Source organism: Amphiprion ocellaris, chromosome 13, assembly GCF_022539595.1.
Source record: "Amphiprion ocellaris isolate individual 3 ecotype Okinawa chromosome 13, ASM2253959v1, whole genome shotgun sequence".
NCBI lineage: Eukaryota > Metazoa > Chordata > Actinopteri > Pomacentridae > Amphiprion > Amphiprion ocellaris.
The window spans coordinates 3690240-3710722 of NC_072778.1; the positions used below are offsets into that span (position 1 = coordinate 3690240).

Genomic DNA, 20483 nt, shown 5'->3' on the forward strand with positions numbered 1-20483 from the left:
ATGACCACATTGAATGTATAGTCCTGACAGTGAAGCACAGAGGTGGGAGTGCAATGATATGTAGCTGGAGAAAAACTTTATAAAGTGCATTCTGGGTAAACTTTCAGGGATGGTTTTGTGTCTCTTTGTGGTTGCTTTGCATCTCTTCTGACCAGGACGACCACAGTGAATGCATAGTCCTGACAGTGAGGCATGGAGGTGGGAGTATGATGATATGTAGCTGGAGAAAAACTGAAAAAAGTGCATTCTGGGTAAACTTTCAAGGCTCATGTCAGCATGTGTGATAGGTGATTGGTCAGAACCATGATAGATGATGAAAGGAGAAACCAGGATCATCTATGGACAGGATTCACTCAGTCACATACAGTCATATTTTAGCTTTTTTGTTTTTTTGGTCCAACTATGATATTTAGCAGAATATTGATGCTCAGAGGCAAAAAAAATGTCAAAAATGTCACGAAACCAAAATTACATAAAGTCGCTCAAAATGCCTGAAAATGTGTGATCCCAGGCCCAGGCCAGGATGTAAACCAGGGATCTTCTAGCTGCAAGGCGACGATGCTAACCACCAAACCACTGTGTAGCCCTTGTCACAAAAAAAAAGTATCAAACTTTCAAATAGCATATTGTAAAATAAGACGCCTAATGAAAGGTTTGGTTGAGCAATCTTCAGTTCATTCAAGATGCATGGAATTATGTAATGAAAGGTCCTTCCAGGTATAGAGGTGCAGACATGTCTGCATGCATATACATGTGCAGCTCACAGCGTTTGGCAGATAGAAGTGTGCAGCTACAGTAGCCGGTGACTCACTGCCAGCCTTGTCCTCTGTGACACTTAATGAGCTGTTGCTTCTTTTCTTTTTCCTTTCCGCCTTTTTCCGCTGCATCCCCGTCTTCTGTCTTTATTGGAAAGCCATCAAGCACACTGTATCTCTGTCCTTCTCTCCTTCACTGAATGGTTGTTAAATGAACTGCCATCATAGGGGAAAAAAGGGAGAGGAGGTGTTCAGTGGATATTAGCTTCTCCTCCTCAGATTTTTTTCTTTTTTTTGCGTCACGCGCCGCAAGGGACGTCAAGAAAAGACAAATTATGATATCCCTCCGCTCGCCTCCCTCCCGCCGTGGAGCTGGAGGACTTTGAAGGAGGGATTGCAAACAAAGCCAGGATGCAGTGGAAATGAGTCAGAGGACTCGAGTTAGGCCCGAAGAAGCCATTCTGAGAGAAAACACAGTGATAATGTAATACCGGCTGGTTTATGGATAAATCCTCTGATGCACTCAGACATATCAGAGTCTGGGCTCGCCGGGTTTGTCGAGTCTTCATGCATCAGTCAGGTGGTCCGACGGGGGCGATTATTTAGTAGGAATCCATTTATCTCACACTGTGTTTACCTGCAGTTTGTTTCTCCTCTTGTTCAGACAAAGAAGGTGTTTATTAGATTATTACATTTTCCTGAAGGCCGCCTGAATTACATGGACTGACTCTACTGACAGGAGGAATTACATTCTATAAAAACTGGAGTTACTGGATACAACAGGTGTCTTTGTACCCGAGTTGTATCCGATGCCAATATCCGATATGCTGATATTTTCCAACTCATGTGGGCTGATTGCTGATGCTGATACTGATATATGCACATATTTTTTCCCACTAAATTGCAGAGAACATCTCTTCTTCCAGTAGAATTAACATATTATTGTTCCTACTTGGCAGATGCAGACATAAAATGCAACCCTTTTCAAATATACATTCACCAAACAATGTAAGAAAACTACTTCAATTTATGGAACATTTTCAAGCAAAACTGTAAACTTCGTCAGAATTTAAAAGGCTTGGATGAGTAGTTACTTTAGAGGGAGGAGGCTGGATGAGATTCCCACAAATCCTTTGGTCTTAATTCATGCAAATTCTGCATGACACCTTGGCTAATTCTCCAGTGTTCCTGTCAGTTTGTTGTAAAAGTTTAGGCAGGTGAAGCAAAGTTTCTCTGCTTCATTGAACATTACAAATAGCAGCAGTCATTAAAAAGTGAAATCTCACTCTCAGAGGAGACGGGTGCAAAATAACAGCAGGTATACAGAGGGGTCTCTACATACGTTGGAATTCCATTCCTACTTTGCCACGTAACGCGATTTTCGCTGCAAGTCGGAACTCACATATGTACATAAGTATCTATGTCTCTCACCATGCTAACACAGTGGGGACGGCTTTCCTTTTCTGCAAAGCACTGCCATCAGAAGAGTCTGACTTGGGAGCCATAATGAAGGGCAAAAAGTTTCCAAAAAAACAACACAAATGAAAGAAAGCGAATGTAGCACAATCCTATGTGGCGTACAAGTGGCGAATGTAAACAAAACCATCTTCCTCGTATTGTGGCGCATTCCAGTTTCTGCGCAAAATTTGTTTTAACGCCGCAAACGCTGTACGTTGGAAGGACAGAACAAGACTTTCTTCATAAATTTATGGGAGATGGAGACGTAACCACCAGACGCCGTAGGTCGAGGACGTTGTAAACCGAGGACCTGCTGTGCTAAAGACTTATGAGTAGAAGAAACAGTTTAGTACGTAGGGAAAGCTGCACAGGACAAACTAAAGCACGGACTGATAGTGATGAAGTGTTTCAGAGTTTATAAATGCATATTTACACAGCTATAAAACCTTTCCTATACTCTGCAGAAGACAAATGACGAATGCAGAACAAACAGAAATGGTGTCAGACTTTTAGTTCTGTCTGGAAAGCATTAATCTTGCACAGTTCTTCAAGCATCAATCACCTGTAAATGAGCCCAAAACAGAGCGAGCGTCTTCTTCCTCCCATTCAGCTCCGGTGTGCTGCCATTTCTCTTCAGCTTTACTGAAACGAGCTCATTTCATGTGCAGCCAGCAGACCTCGCTGATTTTCATATCTCAGTTTGTTGTTTTTTTTTTGTTCTTACATCTTTGTTGCTTCATCCTCATTTCCTCACTCCGTCCTGTGAGTAATCTACTGTTTGTTCTATTCAGATGCAGTACATGTAAGTGACGTAAGGAAGCATCGCCTCTGGCTAGCTTTAATGATTTTTTTTTTCCCTCGCAACCATACATCTTCAACTTTATGATTGTACTCTATGGTTTAAGCACAGTGGTGTGTTTCTGTGTGTGTGTGTGTGTGTGTGTGTGTGTGTGTGTGAGTGTGTGTGTGTGAATGACTCAGATGATATTTCTCCCCAGTGGCCTCCAGCAGTCCTCAGACTGTGACAGGGAGAGTAATTGGCCATCAAAATAATCCAGACCCCTTCCTTCATTCCCAGCTAGCCGCCAGCACGTGGAATTAGACATCGAGTTTAGCCAGGGACATTAAACACAAACTCCGTGTCCATGCTATATCTATGTGTGTGAGAGAGAATGTGTGTGTGTTTGCATGAGGCATAGATTGACCTTAAGTCACATCAACATGTATTAGAATATGACTTTGACAAAGCCTTTTAAATTATTAAGAATTACATTTTGTAATCCAGTGCATTAGTAAGAAGCCTTTCTGTTCCACACAGGGTCCACTGATGAGTGGATTAAATGTAATGGGATTACTGTAATCAGATTACTAAACTGTATTTGAAATTTGTAGGCAGTTATTATAGTAATTAATTCAGGCAAAAAACCTGAACAAAAAACATTTTAGGTATACATTTTAATACATTTTTATACATTATAAGAGTTGCATTTTGGGACCAGACTGATGAGAAATAGTGGGAAACCCTGAACAAATGTTTCAGCTGAGAGTTTTTTTTTTACTGCTGTTTCCACTTTGCATCTTTAAAGTGCACAAAAGTGCCAAACAAGTGCCACCTGAGGCAAAAGCAACACTCAGACACTGAAAGAGTGTTTCGGAGCAAGGTCAGAGGGAAAAAGAGCAAGAAAAAGACATCAACAGTTGGAGGCAGCTGCAGGGACTTTAAATACATGATGATTTTTTTAAAAAGATGTTCATACTTTAACTTTCCCTCATTAATTTCTTGGGGGTTTTAAGAAGATGCTTTTTCTCTCAGTTTTCAAGATTAATTCATATTAAGCTAGATAGAAGTTTGTAGGGTTTTCCAGCTCCAAAAAGTCTTTCCGCAAATCAGCAGAAAAAACTAACTGAGCTTCAATGACACCAAATGATCAGTGTTTAAACTGCAAGAACCACAACAATATGGAAGGTCAAGCCAAAGAGAATCGCAAATCTGCAGTCGGGAGCTGAAGCTGTACATCTGATCCTGACTTTTGGAAGAGTTTGACTTGAATTTTAAGTTTTAATCATGACTGACTGAATCTGTATTTTCCATTTTAAAGTACCTTTTATCCCCTTTAATCACAACATTCAGGTCGATTCTAACCAGACTCTATAAAAGACAACAAAAAGAAATGCTTTTCTTGACACAACTGTGAGGCCATCGGTGGCTCAACTGTGACCAACAGTCGTATGACAAAAATTCAGAGTTTTCAGCTGAACTGCAGGCTATGTTTTTAAAAAATGCCAAACTTACATGGGAAAAAATGGCTGGATTTTTGACTTTCTAACAGTCCATGAACTAATCCTTTGTGACCAAATCTAGGTCCATGTTTCATTTAAACATATGCCAAACAGAACAGTTCTAATGATATTCTGCTGGGAAAACAATGCTAATGTCCGCTACGCTTAAAAGAGATGAGCGCTCCACTCTTTGGCCAATGTTTGTACAACCAGGTAATACGGTGAATCAATGGAGTGGCCACAAAAGGCCTGATTGCGGCTCAGTCGCACGTTGACTCGCTCGTCTGAAAACAACCTTGAGAGCCGCTTTTAATCTCCAAGAGAGGAGAGCGAGGGCAGACCGTGTTGGTCATTACGATTTCCTTTGAAATGACACCTCCCGTTTATTGACACCACTTGAGTTCGAGAGACGGGGCCTTTTTTAAATCTCAAAGTGGATGTGAAATTGATTGCCGTGAGGAGATGTTTACCCGTTTTGCAACTTTGGGAACAAACTTCCTGCCGTCATCAAGTAGTCGGATGCCGTTGCAGTATTTAAGTCCTTGTTTATTCAGCCGGCATCTAAAGGCATCTTTACAAGACTAGACAGTTTCTTTCACTTTGTTTACTTCCTGCAGTCTGTCATCAACACACTTCAGCTTTAATCTTCCCTGCTGCTCTAATATCCGGTCACACAAACACCTCGGCTCAGCTCACATCTTGTTTGTCCTCACGTATGCACAACACGAAAAGGAAAGAACACAAGAAGTAGAAGGATCTTAGGAGGCAGTTTCTGGTATACATATGTAGGGGAAGTGGAATAAATTCAAACCTGTTTCAACTAACCTGCAGAAATCTGTATTTCTAACCTGAGAGAGGTTTCAATATGGCCCCTGAATTGATCAAAACTCATTGATTCAAAGGTTTGTTGTTTTTATTAGCAGTGTAGGGAATAAAGGTAACAGCACCTGAAAAACGACCAAAATCCAGACGTATATTTTACGGAGTACAGTTTACTGTAAATTAGTTTCTAACTGCACAGATCATGTATTTAACCCTTGTGTTGTCCTTGGGGTCATTCTCACCCCAAGTAAAATCTTTTGCTGTCGTATACTTTTATGTAACAAGGTCTATTTGGCCCTAAATTCCAAACTGAAAGGAAATATTTGTGGTAATGGGCTGGACTGAAGTAAAACTAAAGGTGTTATGCAGAACTGATTGACAATTTATATTACATGCTTTAAATAACAGTCAAATCAGGCAGGGTCATTTTGACCCCAGAGGGCAAAAGCTGTATGGCAGCTGTGAGGGTCTGTAATGCCCTCCCATTACTGTATGGCAACTGGGTTCGTAATATCCGCCCAGTTGCCATACACCTTTTGCCCTCTGGGGTCAAAATGACCCTGCCTGGTTTGACTGTTTGCTGCTGTCTTTTGACTGTCTATTTAAAGCATATAGTATAAATTGTCAATCAATTCTGTGTTACACTTTTATTCTTACTTCAGTCCAACCCATTACCACAATTTTTTCCCATCATTTTGGAATTTAGGGCCAAAAAAACCTTGTTACATAAAAGCATACAATGGCAAAAGATTTTACTTGGGGTCAGAATGACACCAAGGACAACACGAGGGTTAAATTTGATTTTATTAATTATGAAGTTACCTCTAAGAAGCAGTTTAATGTGTCTTCTAATGTTGATGAAAACTTTGCTGTTCTTGTAGCATCTCACTGCTGTTTTCAGTTTACTGAAATGTTTAATTGCTGTAAATAATTTAAAGCTGTTTCGTGTTCGCTCTAACCTCTCTGTCTCCTCTCTGTCCTCTCTCCGTAGGTCCGCCTGTAAACGTAACCTGCAACATTTTTATCAACAGTTTTGGGTCCATCGCTGAAACAACAATGGTAAGCTTTATCTCAATATCACCCAGTAGACAAAGTGAATATTCTGATGTCACTTATTCATCACTTTATGTGTGGATTCGGACGGTTAGGCGGCTGATGAAAACCGCCGTGGCTCAAGTAATTTTGGAAAAAATGCTTTTAATTCAAACGACGGCTGCGGCAATATTCAGCGTAACCAAAAAGTTTCATTTTTATTTCCCTTTTAAAAAATTAAAGGCCTCCTGCCTTGTGAGTGTTTAGAAACTCTGTCGCCTCATTGAGCCTGTCTCACATTCGCAACACTTCATTTGAAAGAGCGCATCACGATGGCGGCCATTTGCGTAACGGCGTGGCGGCTGCGATGCTGTCGTGCCTGCTTGCAAGCGATGGAGGGGAAATTTACGCTCGTTCATTACACAGAAAATCCATTAGCGGTGATATAAGCGAACTGTCAACCTTCACACAGCAGCAAGGCTCAGAGCAGATGTGGCGACGGCGAAACCTCGGTGCATGTGACAACAGAGGTGATCTCAGTGTCCACAGCCCTCTGGATGTGGCTGAAAAACCGGGACACGCTCACCCCTGTGACCTCCAAAAAATACATGAATCATTCCTTCATCCAGCAAAAGCACTGAGCTTGTCAGCTACATAAACCTTCTGCTGGGCCCGAGGCCACGTCCTCAACTGGAGTTTACATTGCAAAAATACACAGTATTATTCAATTACAGTATATCTTCAGACTAAATATCTTTAAAAGTTCCCAAATATGAGAGAATTTAGCACTTTTAGCAGTTATATCCCTGGTAATGGGAAGCTTTTTGAGTGGTTTAATCAGATTTGACTGACAGTGTCCTGTTGACATTAAATTCCTTGCTTCTGTAAAATCTGATGTGAATTGCTGACATCAGTCTTTTTTTTTTTAGGGACAGAGGTTTGGCCAAACACATGCAAAATGCAAATCTAGAAATGTCTCATGTGAAATTACCCCTCTTTAAATAATAGTCTTTTCATAGCGCCCCAAGGCTTGCAGTATGGTAAGAAGCTGATAAAGAAAATTGGTTTTCAAGGCCTTTAAAAGGTTGAAGTTAAAACAGGGCATTTTATGTTCTGTATTCCTCTCAGTACCCAACAATACGGTAAAAGCAAGCGATGATAGCATCCAGCTCTGCAAATCCAAAGCCTGAGATATCTTCTACCACTGTGCCACGGAGTTTAATTTGCCCAAAAACCTATTAAAATTACATGTACTGAGCCAAACTGAGTGACACGTCCCTTCATTAACATGAACACACACACATTGTAGATTATTCTGACTCCACACACATCATCCTGCTGCAGGAAATACTCAGTAAATGTGGATTAACCTAAAGATTAAGCTAAAATCTACAATGCACAGCTGTTTCAGGAAATCTATACTTGAAAATGTATAACCGTGCTGTGCTTTTTATAGACTTGCACCTTCAGTATGAAACAGTGAGCTCGCATGTTAGAGTCACAGACAGTAGAAGAAAGAGAAAGTGAGAAATGACAGAAGGGAGAGAGGAAGAAGAGACAGAAATAGGAGAGAATGTGGTGAGGCACAAATGCAGGAAAAGAGATGGGACTAGATATCCCATTGGGATAGCCCAGTATCCCAGTGTGAACCTCCTGTAGTACACACTAACACACACACACACACACACACACTCACACACACACACACACACACACACACACACACACACACACACACACAGACACACACACACACACACCCTGCTGCATTGGAAGTGCTGGCCTCTACAGATCCTCGTCATGCAGAGCAAATTCCAGATTTTTCCTGCAGAAGCCGAGTCGATCCTCGTCACAGCACTGAGGGAGAGATTTAAGGGAAGAGACAAACAGAAAAATGTGAAAATATGTGAGGAGATACAGAGCAACAGAAATTTCATGGTTATACTAAGATATATCAAGGTGTCATGCTTTGCTTTTAGCAGTTTTAGGAACTTTTCTTGCAACTATAGCCATATAAAGTCTCTCACAGGGCTACAGTGGTGGAAAAAAGTTTCCGGACACCCCATGCATTTGTGGATTATTGCATGAACAATCGCTCTTAGGTCTTCAAGTGAAATTTCTTTTTGTACAGTCACAACCAAAATATTAAGCAAATCCTAAAAAAGCCATTAATAACTTAAAATTAATTGGTTCCATAAAAATACATGAGAAATTTTGAGTATTGGGTGAATTTGGTAGAATTTAATTTTGTTCGTTTTTGTTGTAAACATTACCAAAATTAAAAAAAAAACAAAAAAACATTTGTATTAATTTGTGTCTGTCTAATGCAGCCACACCTTTTGAAACAGAAAAAAGATTTTTCCTTAAATATTTCATGACAATATTTGAGATTGTGTAAAATTTTAAGGGTGTACAAAAAAAACTTTCCAAAACTGTATATACGCTACCGTTCAAAAGTTTGGGGTCACTTAGAAATGTACTTAGTTTTGACAGAAAAGTATTTTTTTATTGAAGAAATACAGTCTAGACATAGTTAATGTGGTAAATGACTATTGTAGCTGGAAACAGCTGATTTTTAATGGAATATCTCCATAGAGGTACAGAGGAACATTTCCAGCAACCATCACTCCTGTGTTCTAATACTACATTGTGTTAGCTAATGGTGTTGAAAGGCTAATTGATGGTTAGAAAACCCTTGTGCAGTTATGTTAGCACATGGATAAAAGTGGGAATTTTCATGGACAACATTAAATTGTCTGGGTGACCCCAAATGTTTGAACGGTAGTATATCACTGGTCACTTTATTAGGTACACCTTGCTAGTAAAAGGTTGGACCCCCTTTTGCTTTCAGAACTACCCTAATTCTTCATGGCATACTTTCAACAAGTTGGTGGAAACAATCCTCAGAGATTTTGGTCCATATTGACATGATAGCATCACATAGTTGCTGCAGATTTATCGGCTGAACATCCATGATGCCAATCTCCCGTTCCACCACGTCCCAGTGGTTCTATTGGATTGAGGTCTGGTGACTGTGGAGGTGACTGGAATGCAGTGAACTCATGACATGGTGCATTATCCTGCTGGAAGTAGGCAAAAGTGTGCCAAGAAAATATCCCCCACACCATTACATCACCAGCAGCAGCCTGAACCATTGATACAAGGCAGGATGGATCCATGCTTTCATGTTGTTTACGCCAAATTCTGACCATCTGAATGTCGCAGCTGAAATGGAGACTCATCAGACCAAGCAACATTTTTCCAATCTTCTATTGTCCAAGTTTGATGAGCCTGTACAAATTGTAGCCTCAGTTTCCTGTTCTTAGCTGACAGGAATGGTACTATTATTTTGCAGCATTGTTCGTCTGTATATTTTACAATGAAATTGTAGAATTGTAGAAACCAAACAGCAAGTGAAAAACAAAAGCAAAACTTAAGTCAAAACTAAATCTAAAAAAAACCTAATAATGAAAGTCATCTGCTGCAGCAGTACCATTAAATTTGGTGACTACTGAGCCTGCTAGAGGGTGGAGGAGGTCTCTACCACTGGTATCTAACAGTGGATAGCGGCTTTTTAATGGGAACATCACATCCGAAAAAGATGCTGCAAGAATCACACATCAGCCCATCCTAAAAGAAGCTGATGTTATTCCCATTGTGTCCTGATTTCCACTCTCTTTATCTGAGATTTTGGTTTGTTGTATGCTGTACAGAAAACTAGCCAAACACTGCAGCGTGTCAAACAAGTGGCGAGCGTTGTGTAACTTTTGGAGACTCCATCCACCCTCTGAAGACCACAGTCAGTGCTGCTGCTTTAATCTCTCAAAGGGTGGATTAGAGGCAAAACAAAGGCCTGAAATAATTGGATTTATCAGGTTTTATCAAAGCAGAAAATCCATTTTAAAGCTCGAGAGGCGAAACACAGAATGAGCAGGAAGCTGTGGTCGAGGTCTCCATGCAGGGATAGTGTTGGTTGCAGTGTGTGGCTCCGGCTTTCAGCTACGTCCACAACATCACTCCACTATCAACAAACACACAAACACACACTGCTGTATTTGTGAGGAATGCATCACAAACAAAACCCTCACACATCCCAAAGTGAACACCATCCTAAATCTCCTTATTTCCCACAAATGTTTTCACCACAAAAGTGTTAAACTCCGGCTGGTCCTCACAGAGATAGATTTGGCTGCACACACACACACACACACACACACACACACACACGTCCACGGTGCTGCTGGGCCGGAGCACAGTGATAGATGGAGTCGGTAGAATAGCACAGTGCTTGTCCAAGTCCCGGCGGTACACGGCTTTATTCCTGTTTCAGCGCTCTCCCCGCTCGCTTGCTCGCTCACTCTTTCCCTCTCTCTCTTCTCACACACACACACACACACACACACACACACACACACACACACACACACACACACACACACACACACACACACACACACTTCTTTTCTTTTCACATATACCAGTCTTGTTCACTTTTGCCGTTTTTCTGTGATATTTCATTAAAATGATTGAATTCTACAAGCCGCATTCAAAATTTTGAGAGAAAAATATAAAGTATTAGTACCAGATCCTACAAAAAAAAATTTAAAAGAACAATTCTGTGCACCTCTACTGATAAGCCATGATTCATTGAGCTGTGACTATCAGTAAAAATTGATACAAATTCAGGGAGCATCCGGCTGAACTGCAGGCAGTGTTTACACAGAGCCAACAGGAGACAAGCATGGAGGCAAAATAGAGAAACAAAAAATAAAATTAAACATAAAATTAAACAAACATAAACTATATATATATATATATATATATATATATATATATATATATATATATATATATATATATATATATATATATATATATAAATAAATAAATAAAAAATTATCATATGATAATAGAATATAAAATAATAATTATAGTTTTTAATCAATAATACCACGTTTATGGAATGGCCTACCCGGTCACCTTTTAAAAAAAAAAAAAAAAAATACTGTCACTCTTGTATATTCTGTAGATTTTTTGTATATTATATTTTATTTATTTTTTTAAATCTTATGTCACTTTATTTTACCTTCACTTTATACCCTAATATTATGTGCTGCCTCACTGTTTATTAAGTATCCGTGCTGCTGTAATAACTTAATTTCCCTCCGGGGATTAATAAAGTCATCTAAGTCTAAAAACAATCAGAACTCTGCAAGAAGATACAGACCTATAATACAATAAAAGCACCATGAACAAGATCATTTATGAGTTTAAAATGTTCACAGTCAGATTTTAGTTTGAGCTCTGCAGGTAACAAACGACATATTTTCATGTACGTGTGTCAATAGAAGCCACATGTTGATCTCCTGAACAGATAAAGCTGTTTCTCCTAATGAGGATTTAGGTGGCTTATCTGCTCCTGAACCCAAAACTCTGAGAGGAACCACAAGGGCTCTGAACACCTGAGGATTATTCCATCAGACATAACAAATACAGTCAGTGAGAGGCAGTTGGATATAATATATTTGAAATGTTGTGCTATACTCGAGCTCTCCAGCTTTAATAACTTTATTTCCTTTCTCCCCTTCCCTCTCCCACGTATTCACAGTTATCTCAGCCCCTCATTCATTCTCTCTCTTGCTCTCCATATGAAGCTCTATCAACGGGCTTTACACGCCGTGTTAAAGTATTATTGCGAGCTTTATCCCTCTTTTATATTCACTTTCTCCTCCTGCATCTCTCTCGCTTCGTTTTCCTCCGGTCCTACTATAGAGCAGCATCATAGCTGTGGCTGTGATTGGATGCTGCTTTGAATGTACAGTCCCTTAAAGGAACAGTCTGCAGAGAGGATCTGAAATAAGAAAAGATGTTTGAATGTGTGAATGATGGTGTGAAATAGCGTGACACTGTCTTGCTGCTCAGGTTGGCCTGTAAGATTACAAAGTGACTTTGATACAGAGGACTGTTCACATTCACGAGCTTCTTTTAAATACAACCTTGACTTTGCCCTAAGTAGATTTATGTCGCAGCATCAACCACACAGAGACATTAACAGATCAAAACGTCTATGTGTTCATTTAGAGGTCAGCAATGTCCCAGACTTTCTGAAGCAATTCATTCAGTTAACCCTTAGATGCCCCGGTGAGGCAGTTTTCTGCCAATATCTTTGTAATGAAAAGTTTTTATCATTTCATATGCCAGCTGTTCCTTAAAAAACATGCTTTTGATGTCATTCCATTTCAATTTTTAAGTTGCTTTTCAAAGAAATTGTAATATTTGTCTTGCTACCCCAAGCACAGTATCAGTGATATCATGAAGTGCACAAACTTGGAGGAAAAGAGTGGAAAAATGTCAACAAAATGGATGTTGACATTCTTTTTCAATTATTAAAATGTTCAAAATCTGTTGTAAAGTGAAAAATTAACATATTTCAAACATGAAATCATTCTTGTGTGGGAAAAACTATAATACAAACAACAATACAAATGATTATTCTCAACCAAAATGACATTAAAACACACCGTTTCTCATTTTTAACTCACTTATGGAAGAGTGTAGGGTCCAATCACTCATGCATCAAAGGTTTAAACCATGCTTGTCTTTAATATCCTCTTTCCATTCTGCCATTAATACTATTGGAAACAATATTAATAGGTTTGAAATTCAGTTAACTTACAACAAAACAAAGAAAACAGACAATATTTCTGTCAAGTGTCAACTTTTTAGTACTTTGGAATGTTTTTCAACCCCCAAAATCTTTGGTTGACACTATATTTCTATTGATTAATTCATGCCAAACCTCTCTGCAGCCTCCACTGTACCTGCAGCTGACCAATACCTGGAGACAAAAGACTTTTATTCGAATGAACTGAAGTATTTCGGGAAATTCATGTAAACAAAGACATGCCAGTTAAAAAAAATAAAAAGTGGTTTTCAGTGTCTGTGTCATTGAAATGTTGGCTAATCAGAGCAGCAGTAACAGGATATTTTCTGTGTCTGCACACATCATCTCCGACTGTTGTAGTCTTGGTATCAGCTGCAACGCAGATCTAAATATTGCCTCAGGATGGAAAACTATTCATACAATTGCTGCAGAATGGTGCCTGTTTTTCTTTCCCAGATGTCCACAAAATGATCATTTCATTTTTTTGAACTATGTCAACACAAAAATTTCTTGTAATCAAACTAGTTAAACAAATGTTTAAAAAAAATTGTATTCTATATTACAAAAGTAACTTTGTGCAAAAAATCCAATGTAAAAATGGATCTTCAAAGAGCATCTCCTATTTCAGTGACAGAAGTATGCACAAATATTGACCAAACTGTCAAAAATGATTTAAGGAGGTTATCCCTCATGTTGTTATTTCATTGGCAACCCAGATTCTTCCTCGTCTGCACCACAGGAAACCGATATAACCGATCATATATAGTCAAAGCAGCTGGCATGAGGCATAGATCACTGGACCAGTTGACCAATAAACCATTTTGCTCCATGTGACTCCTCGCAATGTTTAAATTCCACAGTCCAGTATGATGTTTTAATCTGTTTCCTGGATGTAGAGCTCATTCCCAGCATTCACCAGCTTGTGATTTAGTCAGAGGGAGGTTTTTAGACACAAAGAAAATACAGGTTTAATTGCATGGGGGGTCAGAACTGTCCTTCATTAAAATCACCTTCTGATCCAGAGACATGTTTGCTTCTCGGATCCTCTGTAAATTGACTTGACGTCCCGCTGTGCTGCCGGCGGTGGCTTATTTTGAGGCTGCGCAGTGAAAAACAGCATCTTCCTCCCGTTTGGTGCAGCGTTGTCTGAGCAGAGCAGATGTGCTACCATAATGTGTGAGCCTCCGTAACCTCCTACCTTCCTCTTGCTACCTGAGCAGCATCCAGGGAGCCGGCAGGATGTTATGACAGGCGTGGAATTAGAATATGGCTGCCGCTGTTTCTCGGAGTTATTGCAGTTGTTGTCGATGTTGTTGCTGGAGGAAGGAGAGGAGGAAGACGATTGCGGTCTTTCATGCGTGGTTTACTGCCTGAGTTTAATACACGCGGAAATGAGCGTGGTATTGTGTAAGTACAGCAGTTCCTCTGCTAATGGTTTCATAACAGCGTGGTGGCGGCGGATGGTAATTTGAGGGTCGCACTTACCAGTCCGATGCTCTTCTGTCATGTCCTCACATGGGAGTGTTTATTACGGAGCTGCCTCAGTATCAATGACATTTTTTAATAAACAATTTCTCAAATGAGCCAATTACTCTAAGCTATTTCCTGAAATTCAATATTTGTGCTTTCTGATTGCTTTTCTGTCGAATGCAGCCATGTTTGTTACACAAAATAACAGAGTTTTTACCAGAAATAACTGCAGCGTGTCCATGTCTGACAAGCCAAGAAGATGAAAGTGAAACAGAATTACAGATGACAAATTTTATACATTAGGCTTCAATCAAGTTTGAGCTCATTATAGCCGAGCTGTACTGTAGTTAGATGTGTAATTTGTTGTGAAACAGAATTTTTTAACTTCCAGATATCTTCCATGTCTATGTACTTTAAAATAATAGGCCTGCTGGAGCTGTTGAGATTGAAAAAATATCTAAATAGTCATATAATTATCTAAATATTTTGAGGAAACATGTTAAAAACTATTTAGTCTGACTCACCAGATGTAGATTTGGGGTGTAAGTTTGACATTTGACGTGACATTCTTCTCCCTTTCCCAAAAACAGCCTCAGAGCAACAACCTGAGACTTAAGATAAGTGACAGATGACAAATTTTATACATTAGGCTTCAATAAAATTAGAGCACATCACCATCTGTGCTCATTTTTGGTGGGCTATACAGTATTTAGATTTGTAGTTTGTTGAACTGAATTTTTCAACTTCCGTATATCTTCAATATCTATATATTTTAAAAGTTTGACATTTGATGTGGCATTCTCCTCCCTTTCCCCAGAACAACCTCAGAGCAACAACCTGACACTTCAGATAGCAAGTTCTGATGAAGATTTGAATTGTGCAATCAGACAGACTTGTTTGGTTCTTTCAGTGAATTAGCAATTTTAATGCACATATTTCGTCACTGTTTTCCAGGAGCATCGTTGCTGCATCTTGAGCCTCGTACGCCTAAAATGGTAATTGTCAGTTTAAATAAACACAAACAAATTTGAAAATGAAGTGCAGTCAGACCATTGTTCAGCACTGATGACAGGCTGTGGAGATGGGTTGAGCTGCACCACAAAAAAATACTTCAACTGAATTAACTTGCAGCTTTAGTAACTGATAATTCCACAGAAACAGCTCACCAGCTATCTAGATAGGAAATCAAATGTCGTTAACCAACTTTTCTGATGCTCAGTAAGAATTATGAGTGGCTCTGATGCCGCATAGATGAGTCATAAATAGATTTCAGTCTGACACTCAACAGATTGATCATTTGATAGCAAACAGCAGAAAAGGCTCCACTCTCAGAGAAATAATCCCGACACATGAGGGCACAGAATGTAAACTAATGTGGAGGTGAGCAAGTGAGCAATACTGGAGCTTCAGGATTGAGGTGTGGAGGGAAGTCGTCACTGTTCTGGAGTCAGAGGAGGAACAGCAAGAAGTCACGGTTCATAAAGGAAGGCTCAGACACTTGTGTGAATGTGAGTGGATGCTGCTAGTCAGCTGGTGGATGAACAGATTGGTAAAAGGTTACACTTGTGATTTGTAGACTTTGAATAGTTCAAACCCCCTCTGGGATGCGTGTGACGTCTGAATACATAATTGTTTGGAGCAACTCCATCAAGTCCATTTCTGCAACTTTTGCCCTTTCCAAGCTCATATCAAACTGCCTGGGTGTGTTGGTGACTGATGATCCTGGCACGAGCTCTCCTCCGTACTCCCTCGTTCCCCTCTCTGCGTCAACAGACTCTCCTCGTCTCTGCGCCATTTCAGGTTGTTCATCATATTCTCGGGCAGAAGAAAAAGGCGACTCATTCACGAAAGGTCAAGCTCATTTGTTTCGTGTGAGATATTCGGTGTAATAAACAGTGATAAACGGGGACGGGTGTCAGGCTGATTGCCATGTGACTGGATTCCACACACACACACACACACACACACACACACACATGCAGCTGATTGCTCCTGCAAATGCCACCCGCTTGGGCTGCTGGCATGGTGGCACCTTGTCCCCGCGATGCATTTCTGCTATGCCACGCAGCTTAATGATGGCTCCAGCCTGGCCGAAGCAGCCGAGCTCCGTATTCTGAAAATAATTGACAATTAGGGAGATGGAGGGGCAAGCTAAATGCCACCCCACGCTGAATAAAGAGACTCGGGAACGGAGAATGGGTGGCTGACGGGTTGCACAATAAAGCTCTGAGGGAGCGGCGGCTAATATCTTCTACCTGGATCGATCGGGCTGCACATACAGAGCATTTGCACAGCTGTGTGGAAGGGAGGCACATAGAGGAAGCATGCATTTGAAAACATTTATGCAAATTCAGTGAACAGTTGACTGAAGCTGATGGAAATATCATTGTGAGAAAGACAGATTCTGTATGTGGAGACATTATAGAGTTCTAACCCTCCAAACAGAAGATGTCTGATCTTATATCAGCTTAAACAAACACTGTTCATGTTGTCTAACTTAAGTGCAGACAGGAATTCCAGAAATCCAGACTGCAATTATGGAGGATCATCCACTCATGAAAAAAATAACATAATCATAGCATACATTATGCATGCCATAAAACATACACAACTGTTTTCGAGCAGCGGAGACCTCCAGCAGTTGGAGTAATAATAGGGAGCCAAGAAAGATGAAATGTTAACATTTAAGATTGCTGTTGGTTTCATAGTCAGCTTAAGTCTATTTACAGTTCAAATAAACTATTATTTGTAACAATGACAAGAAAAGCACTCAGAAAGGGCAGTACTCCGCCAAGACTGTTCATTCCCCCATATGGCATTGTCAGAAATGCAGCACAGTTTTGTAGAAAAGCAGCATTTTTTATTAGTTATTGATGATCAGAAATCACAACATGATAGAATGTGGCCATTTAAAATAGATGTACCCACAAACAAAATGACCTTGTGCTGAGCACAGACGTGTGTTATGCATGTGTATGTTTTGTACAAATACCGAATCGCGTGACCTAAATATGTAGCAGGTGGCAAGAATTGATGGATCTCGGAAACACCCCCACAATTTAATTCACTATTCCTTGCATCATTACTGATGGATAAGTCCCGATAAGTCTGCAGCGATGGATTTGTAGTAGGATCGCAATCATGTGATCATCAGCAGGCAGCTGACATAACGTTCACTTGTTGTCATAGTTACAGTGACGCTGTGTACAGAAATCCTTAACAAATCTGTGAATTCAGACTATAAGCCACATCACTGCCAGAATCTATTCACTTGGTCCTCGTGTCATTTCTGGCCTTCCATGAAAATTTCATCCAAATCCTTTATTCCGTTTTTAGTAATGTTGTGAACAGACAGACAAACGTACGCCAATTGTCATATAACTCTGCCGCATTCCTTGGTGGAGTAATAAAAGTCCTCTAATCTTACCTAAATCCTTTCTGTAACCCTAGCCAAGTTATTTGTGTGCCAAAACCAAAGTGTGTTGCATTATTGTCAATATTTCCTCCATCTGTCTGGCGTTCTCACTGCAAACAAACAGCTCAGATGGGATCGTAATCAAGACTGAAGTGAGCTAAACTCATAATTAACATATTTTGTCTTCATGTATGAGGACAGAAAGGTTTTACATCTTATATCTCTTCAATCCCGTCTTACATTAGGAGCCTGAAGCTGACTTGTGTTGCAGTCTGGCTTTAACCTCCAAACTCCAGCTGGATGAAACCTTTTTAGACCCAAACTGAATCTTTTATTTGCATCACTATAGCAAAGATCAGCAGTTTAAGACAGAGCCAAACATTTCACTGCAGTCTTATTTGTGCTGTTCAATTAAATAAAGATTTCAAGCTATGGATTGCCCTGAACTTTGGCACATTTTCGCCACACTAGTCTTCCTGTAAAGATTGTTCTGGCTCCCCTCATTTATGTGATGTCTAACAAATTGCCTGTCAAATCAAATCAAATGTTTATTTTCGAACAACGAACCACACTCTTGTCTAGGCATACATGGGTATTTTTCAGAATGGAGCTTTTGCTGTGCATTTTGGCTATTTATCTACAAGCAAATGTTTTTTTAGACCACTGAAAACTGATAAAAATTCTGTTTATTTGTAGAAATAGAGTTTCTAGCTTGTGATGACAGACTGTGCACCATTCTGTGTCTATATGAGGTGATTTTGTGTTATGATGAATGCCGTTTTAATCTTGTTAACAGGACTTTTTATGTGTTCATTCATGATTCAAAGAGAGGAATTTCTCCTCTTTGCTGTCAGTCCACACATATGATTCCCCTCTTTCCACAATGTACCATAACGGAACTGGTAATAGCTTTTTTCAGGTGTCTGAGTGGCCAGCACAGCTTTAGGATTAGGGTTATTTCCCTGCATGTTCTCAGAAGTGATTGTATTGCGTTTTCGCATAGATTATTTTTTGGACAACAAAGGAGGAGAAACGTCTGTTTTAAAAAGTACCAAAGAATGTTCAGACTAGGCCTAATTGTCTTTTTTTTTTTTTTTTTTTTTTTAGACAACCAAACAGAAACACTGGTTATGAGCTTCAGCTTGAAGCCTGCGAGTTTGAAATGTATACATCCAGCGACACAAGGCCTGTCTTTGAAACATACTCTCTACACCCCTCTATCCTTTGTTCATCTATCCTTCTGCATGTCCTCCCATTGTATCGCTAAATCTCCCGGTGTAAGACTAAAGAGGGAGCAGCAGATCCATGACCTTCAGCTGCCAGGACAACTCTCCACATCCATCTGCCTGTCTGCGCTCTGCGTGCCTCTATTTCTGGCAACTTCCTTATTGTGTGTAGTTTCACGGTTCTCCTTCAGTTTTGTGGAACTGCCAAATGTCTGCAACACTTTTCAAACCTTCGTTTTATCAATCAAGCAACGCAAAAGACCTCAAGAAGGAGCAGACAAATAGGGATGAAGAGTAAAGAAATAAAAAGCTGTAGTCGTCAAGGCCGAGGTGGATCTGAGGCGCTGCGCTGCTTCACAGACGGGAAATAGATCTCTGATATACCTCGAGGCTACAACTCGCCATGATCAGTAAATTCTCTTACATTCACATAAAGGAGAAAATGACATATGGATGAAGACCCATAACCACCTGCTCATTCAACCGCGAAATCCTGTCCATCACTCCATCGCTACATCTGCCGGTATCTGTCGATCCGTTCCTCCGTGTGGAGTTACAGCATCTCGAGTCAGCAGTGCAATGACCCTTGACGAGCCTTTTTTCCTCCTTCCTCCACATCTTTCCTTCTGCTTTAAAGGGAACATCTCCCCGCGGATACGTTTTACATCCTTCTGTTCGTGGGGTTTCAGGGATTTATGCTTTATAACTTTTGTTGCTTTTGCTGTAATTTAATTTCTCTGCCAAAACAATTTTCCTCCAACCCGCCTCGTCTGCTTCGGAGAGACTCCAGAGAACGACGCCGTGGTAGTTGTAGGTGTACAGAGCAGTAGTAATAGGATAATATGAGGGTGTATAAATAATATATTTTTGTGTAATTGTTGAATTTCCAAGGGAATCCTATGAGCTCTTATGATTTTGAGGGCTGGACTCTCAGTTCTCAATGTTCTCAAATTAGTTGTGTTAAAAGATGTTTCTTTATTTTCTTATTTCTATGAGAACAGAACTGAAAAGACTGATTTTTTATTTTTTTTTTTTTTGTTTCTTGTCAGTTGATGTCCATATCATTCGTCTGATACATCATACAAATAGAAACAGGCAAGGTGCAATGCTGGCTTGGCCTGCATTAGAAACCAGTAAATGTGCAAACTTAGTTGGTGTTTAGACTAAAAACTGGCCTTCATCTGAAACAAAATACAAGGGGCTGCACCACATTGGTTTATGATAGCATGAGACAAAATTCTACAACTCTGCTGAAGTAATTGTACAGCTAAAACCAATGATCTAGCAGGAACATGCACTCACATTTTTAAGCTAGTGTTGGCATGACTAGTTCTAATTATTGGCTATGATTTCCTGACTAT

At 39.9% G+C, this 20483-nt stretch overlaps 1 protein-coding gene across 4 annotated transcripts in view; it reads left to right on the forward strand.

The window, feature by feature from the left end:
• The window catches only part of glra1 (glycine receptor, alpha 1), a 153817-nt gene that overhangs the window by 65866 nt on the left and 67468 nt on the right, over window positions 1-20483 (forward strand). For all 4 annotated transcript variants that reach the window (XM_035954791.2, XM_023284697.3, XM_023284698.3 and 1 more), the window contains one exon: window positions 6307-6374. In XM_035954791.2, coding sequence (XP_035810684.1) covers window positions 6307-6374 — 68 coding nt within the window. The remainder of the gene's footprint in view (window positions 1-6306; window positions 6375-20483) is intronic.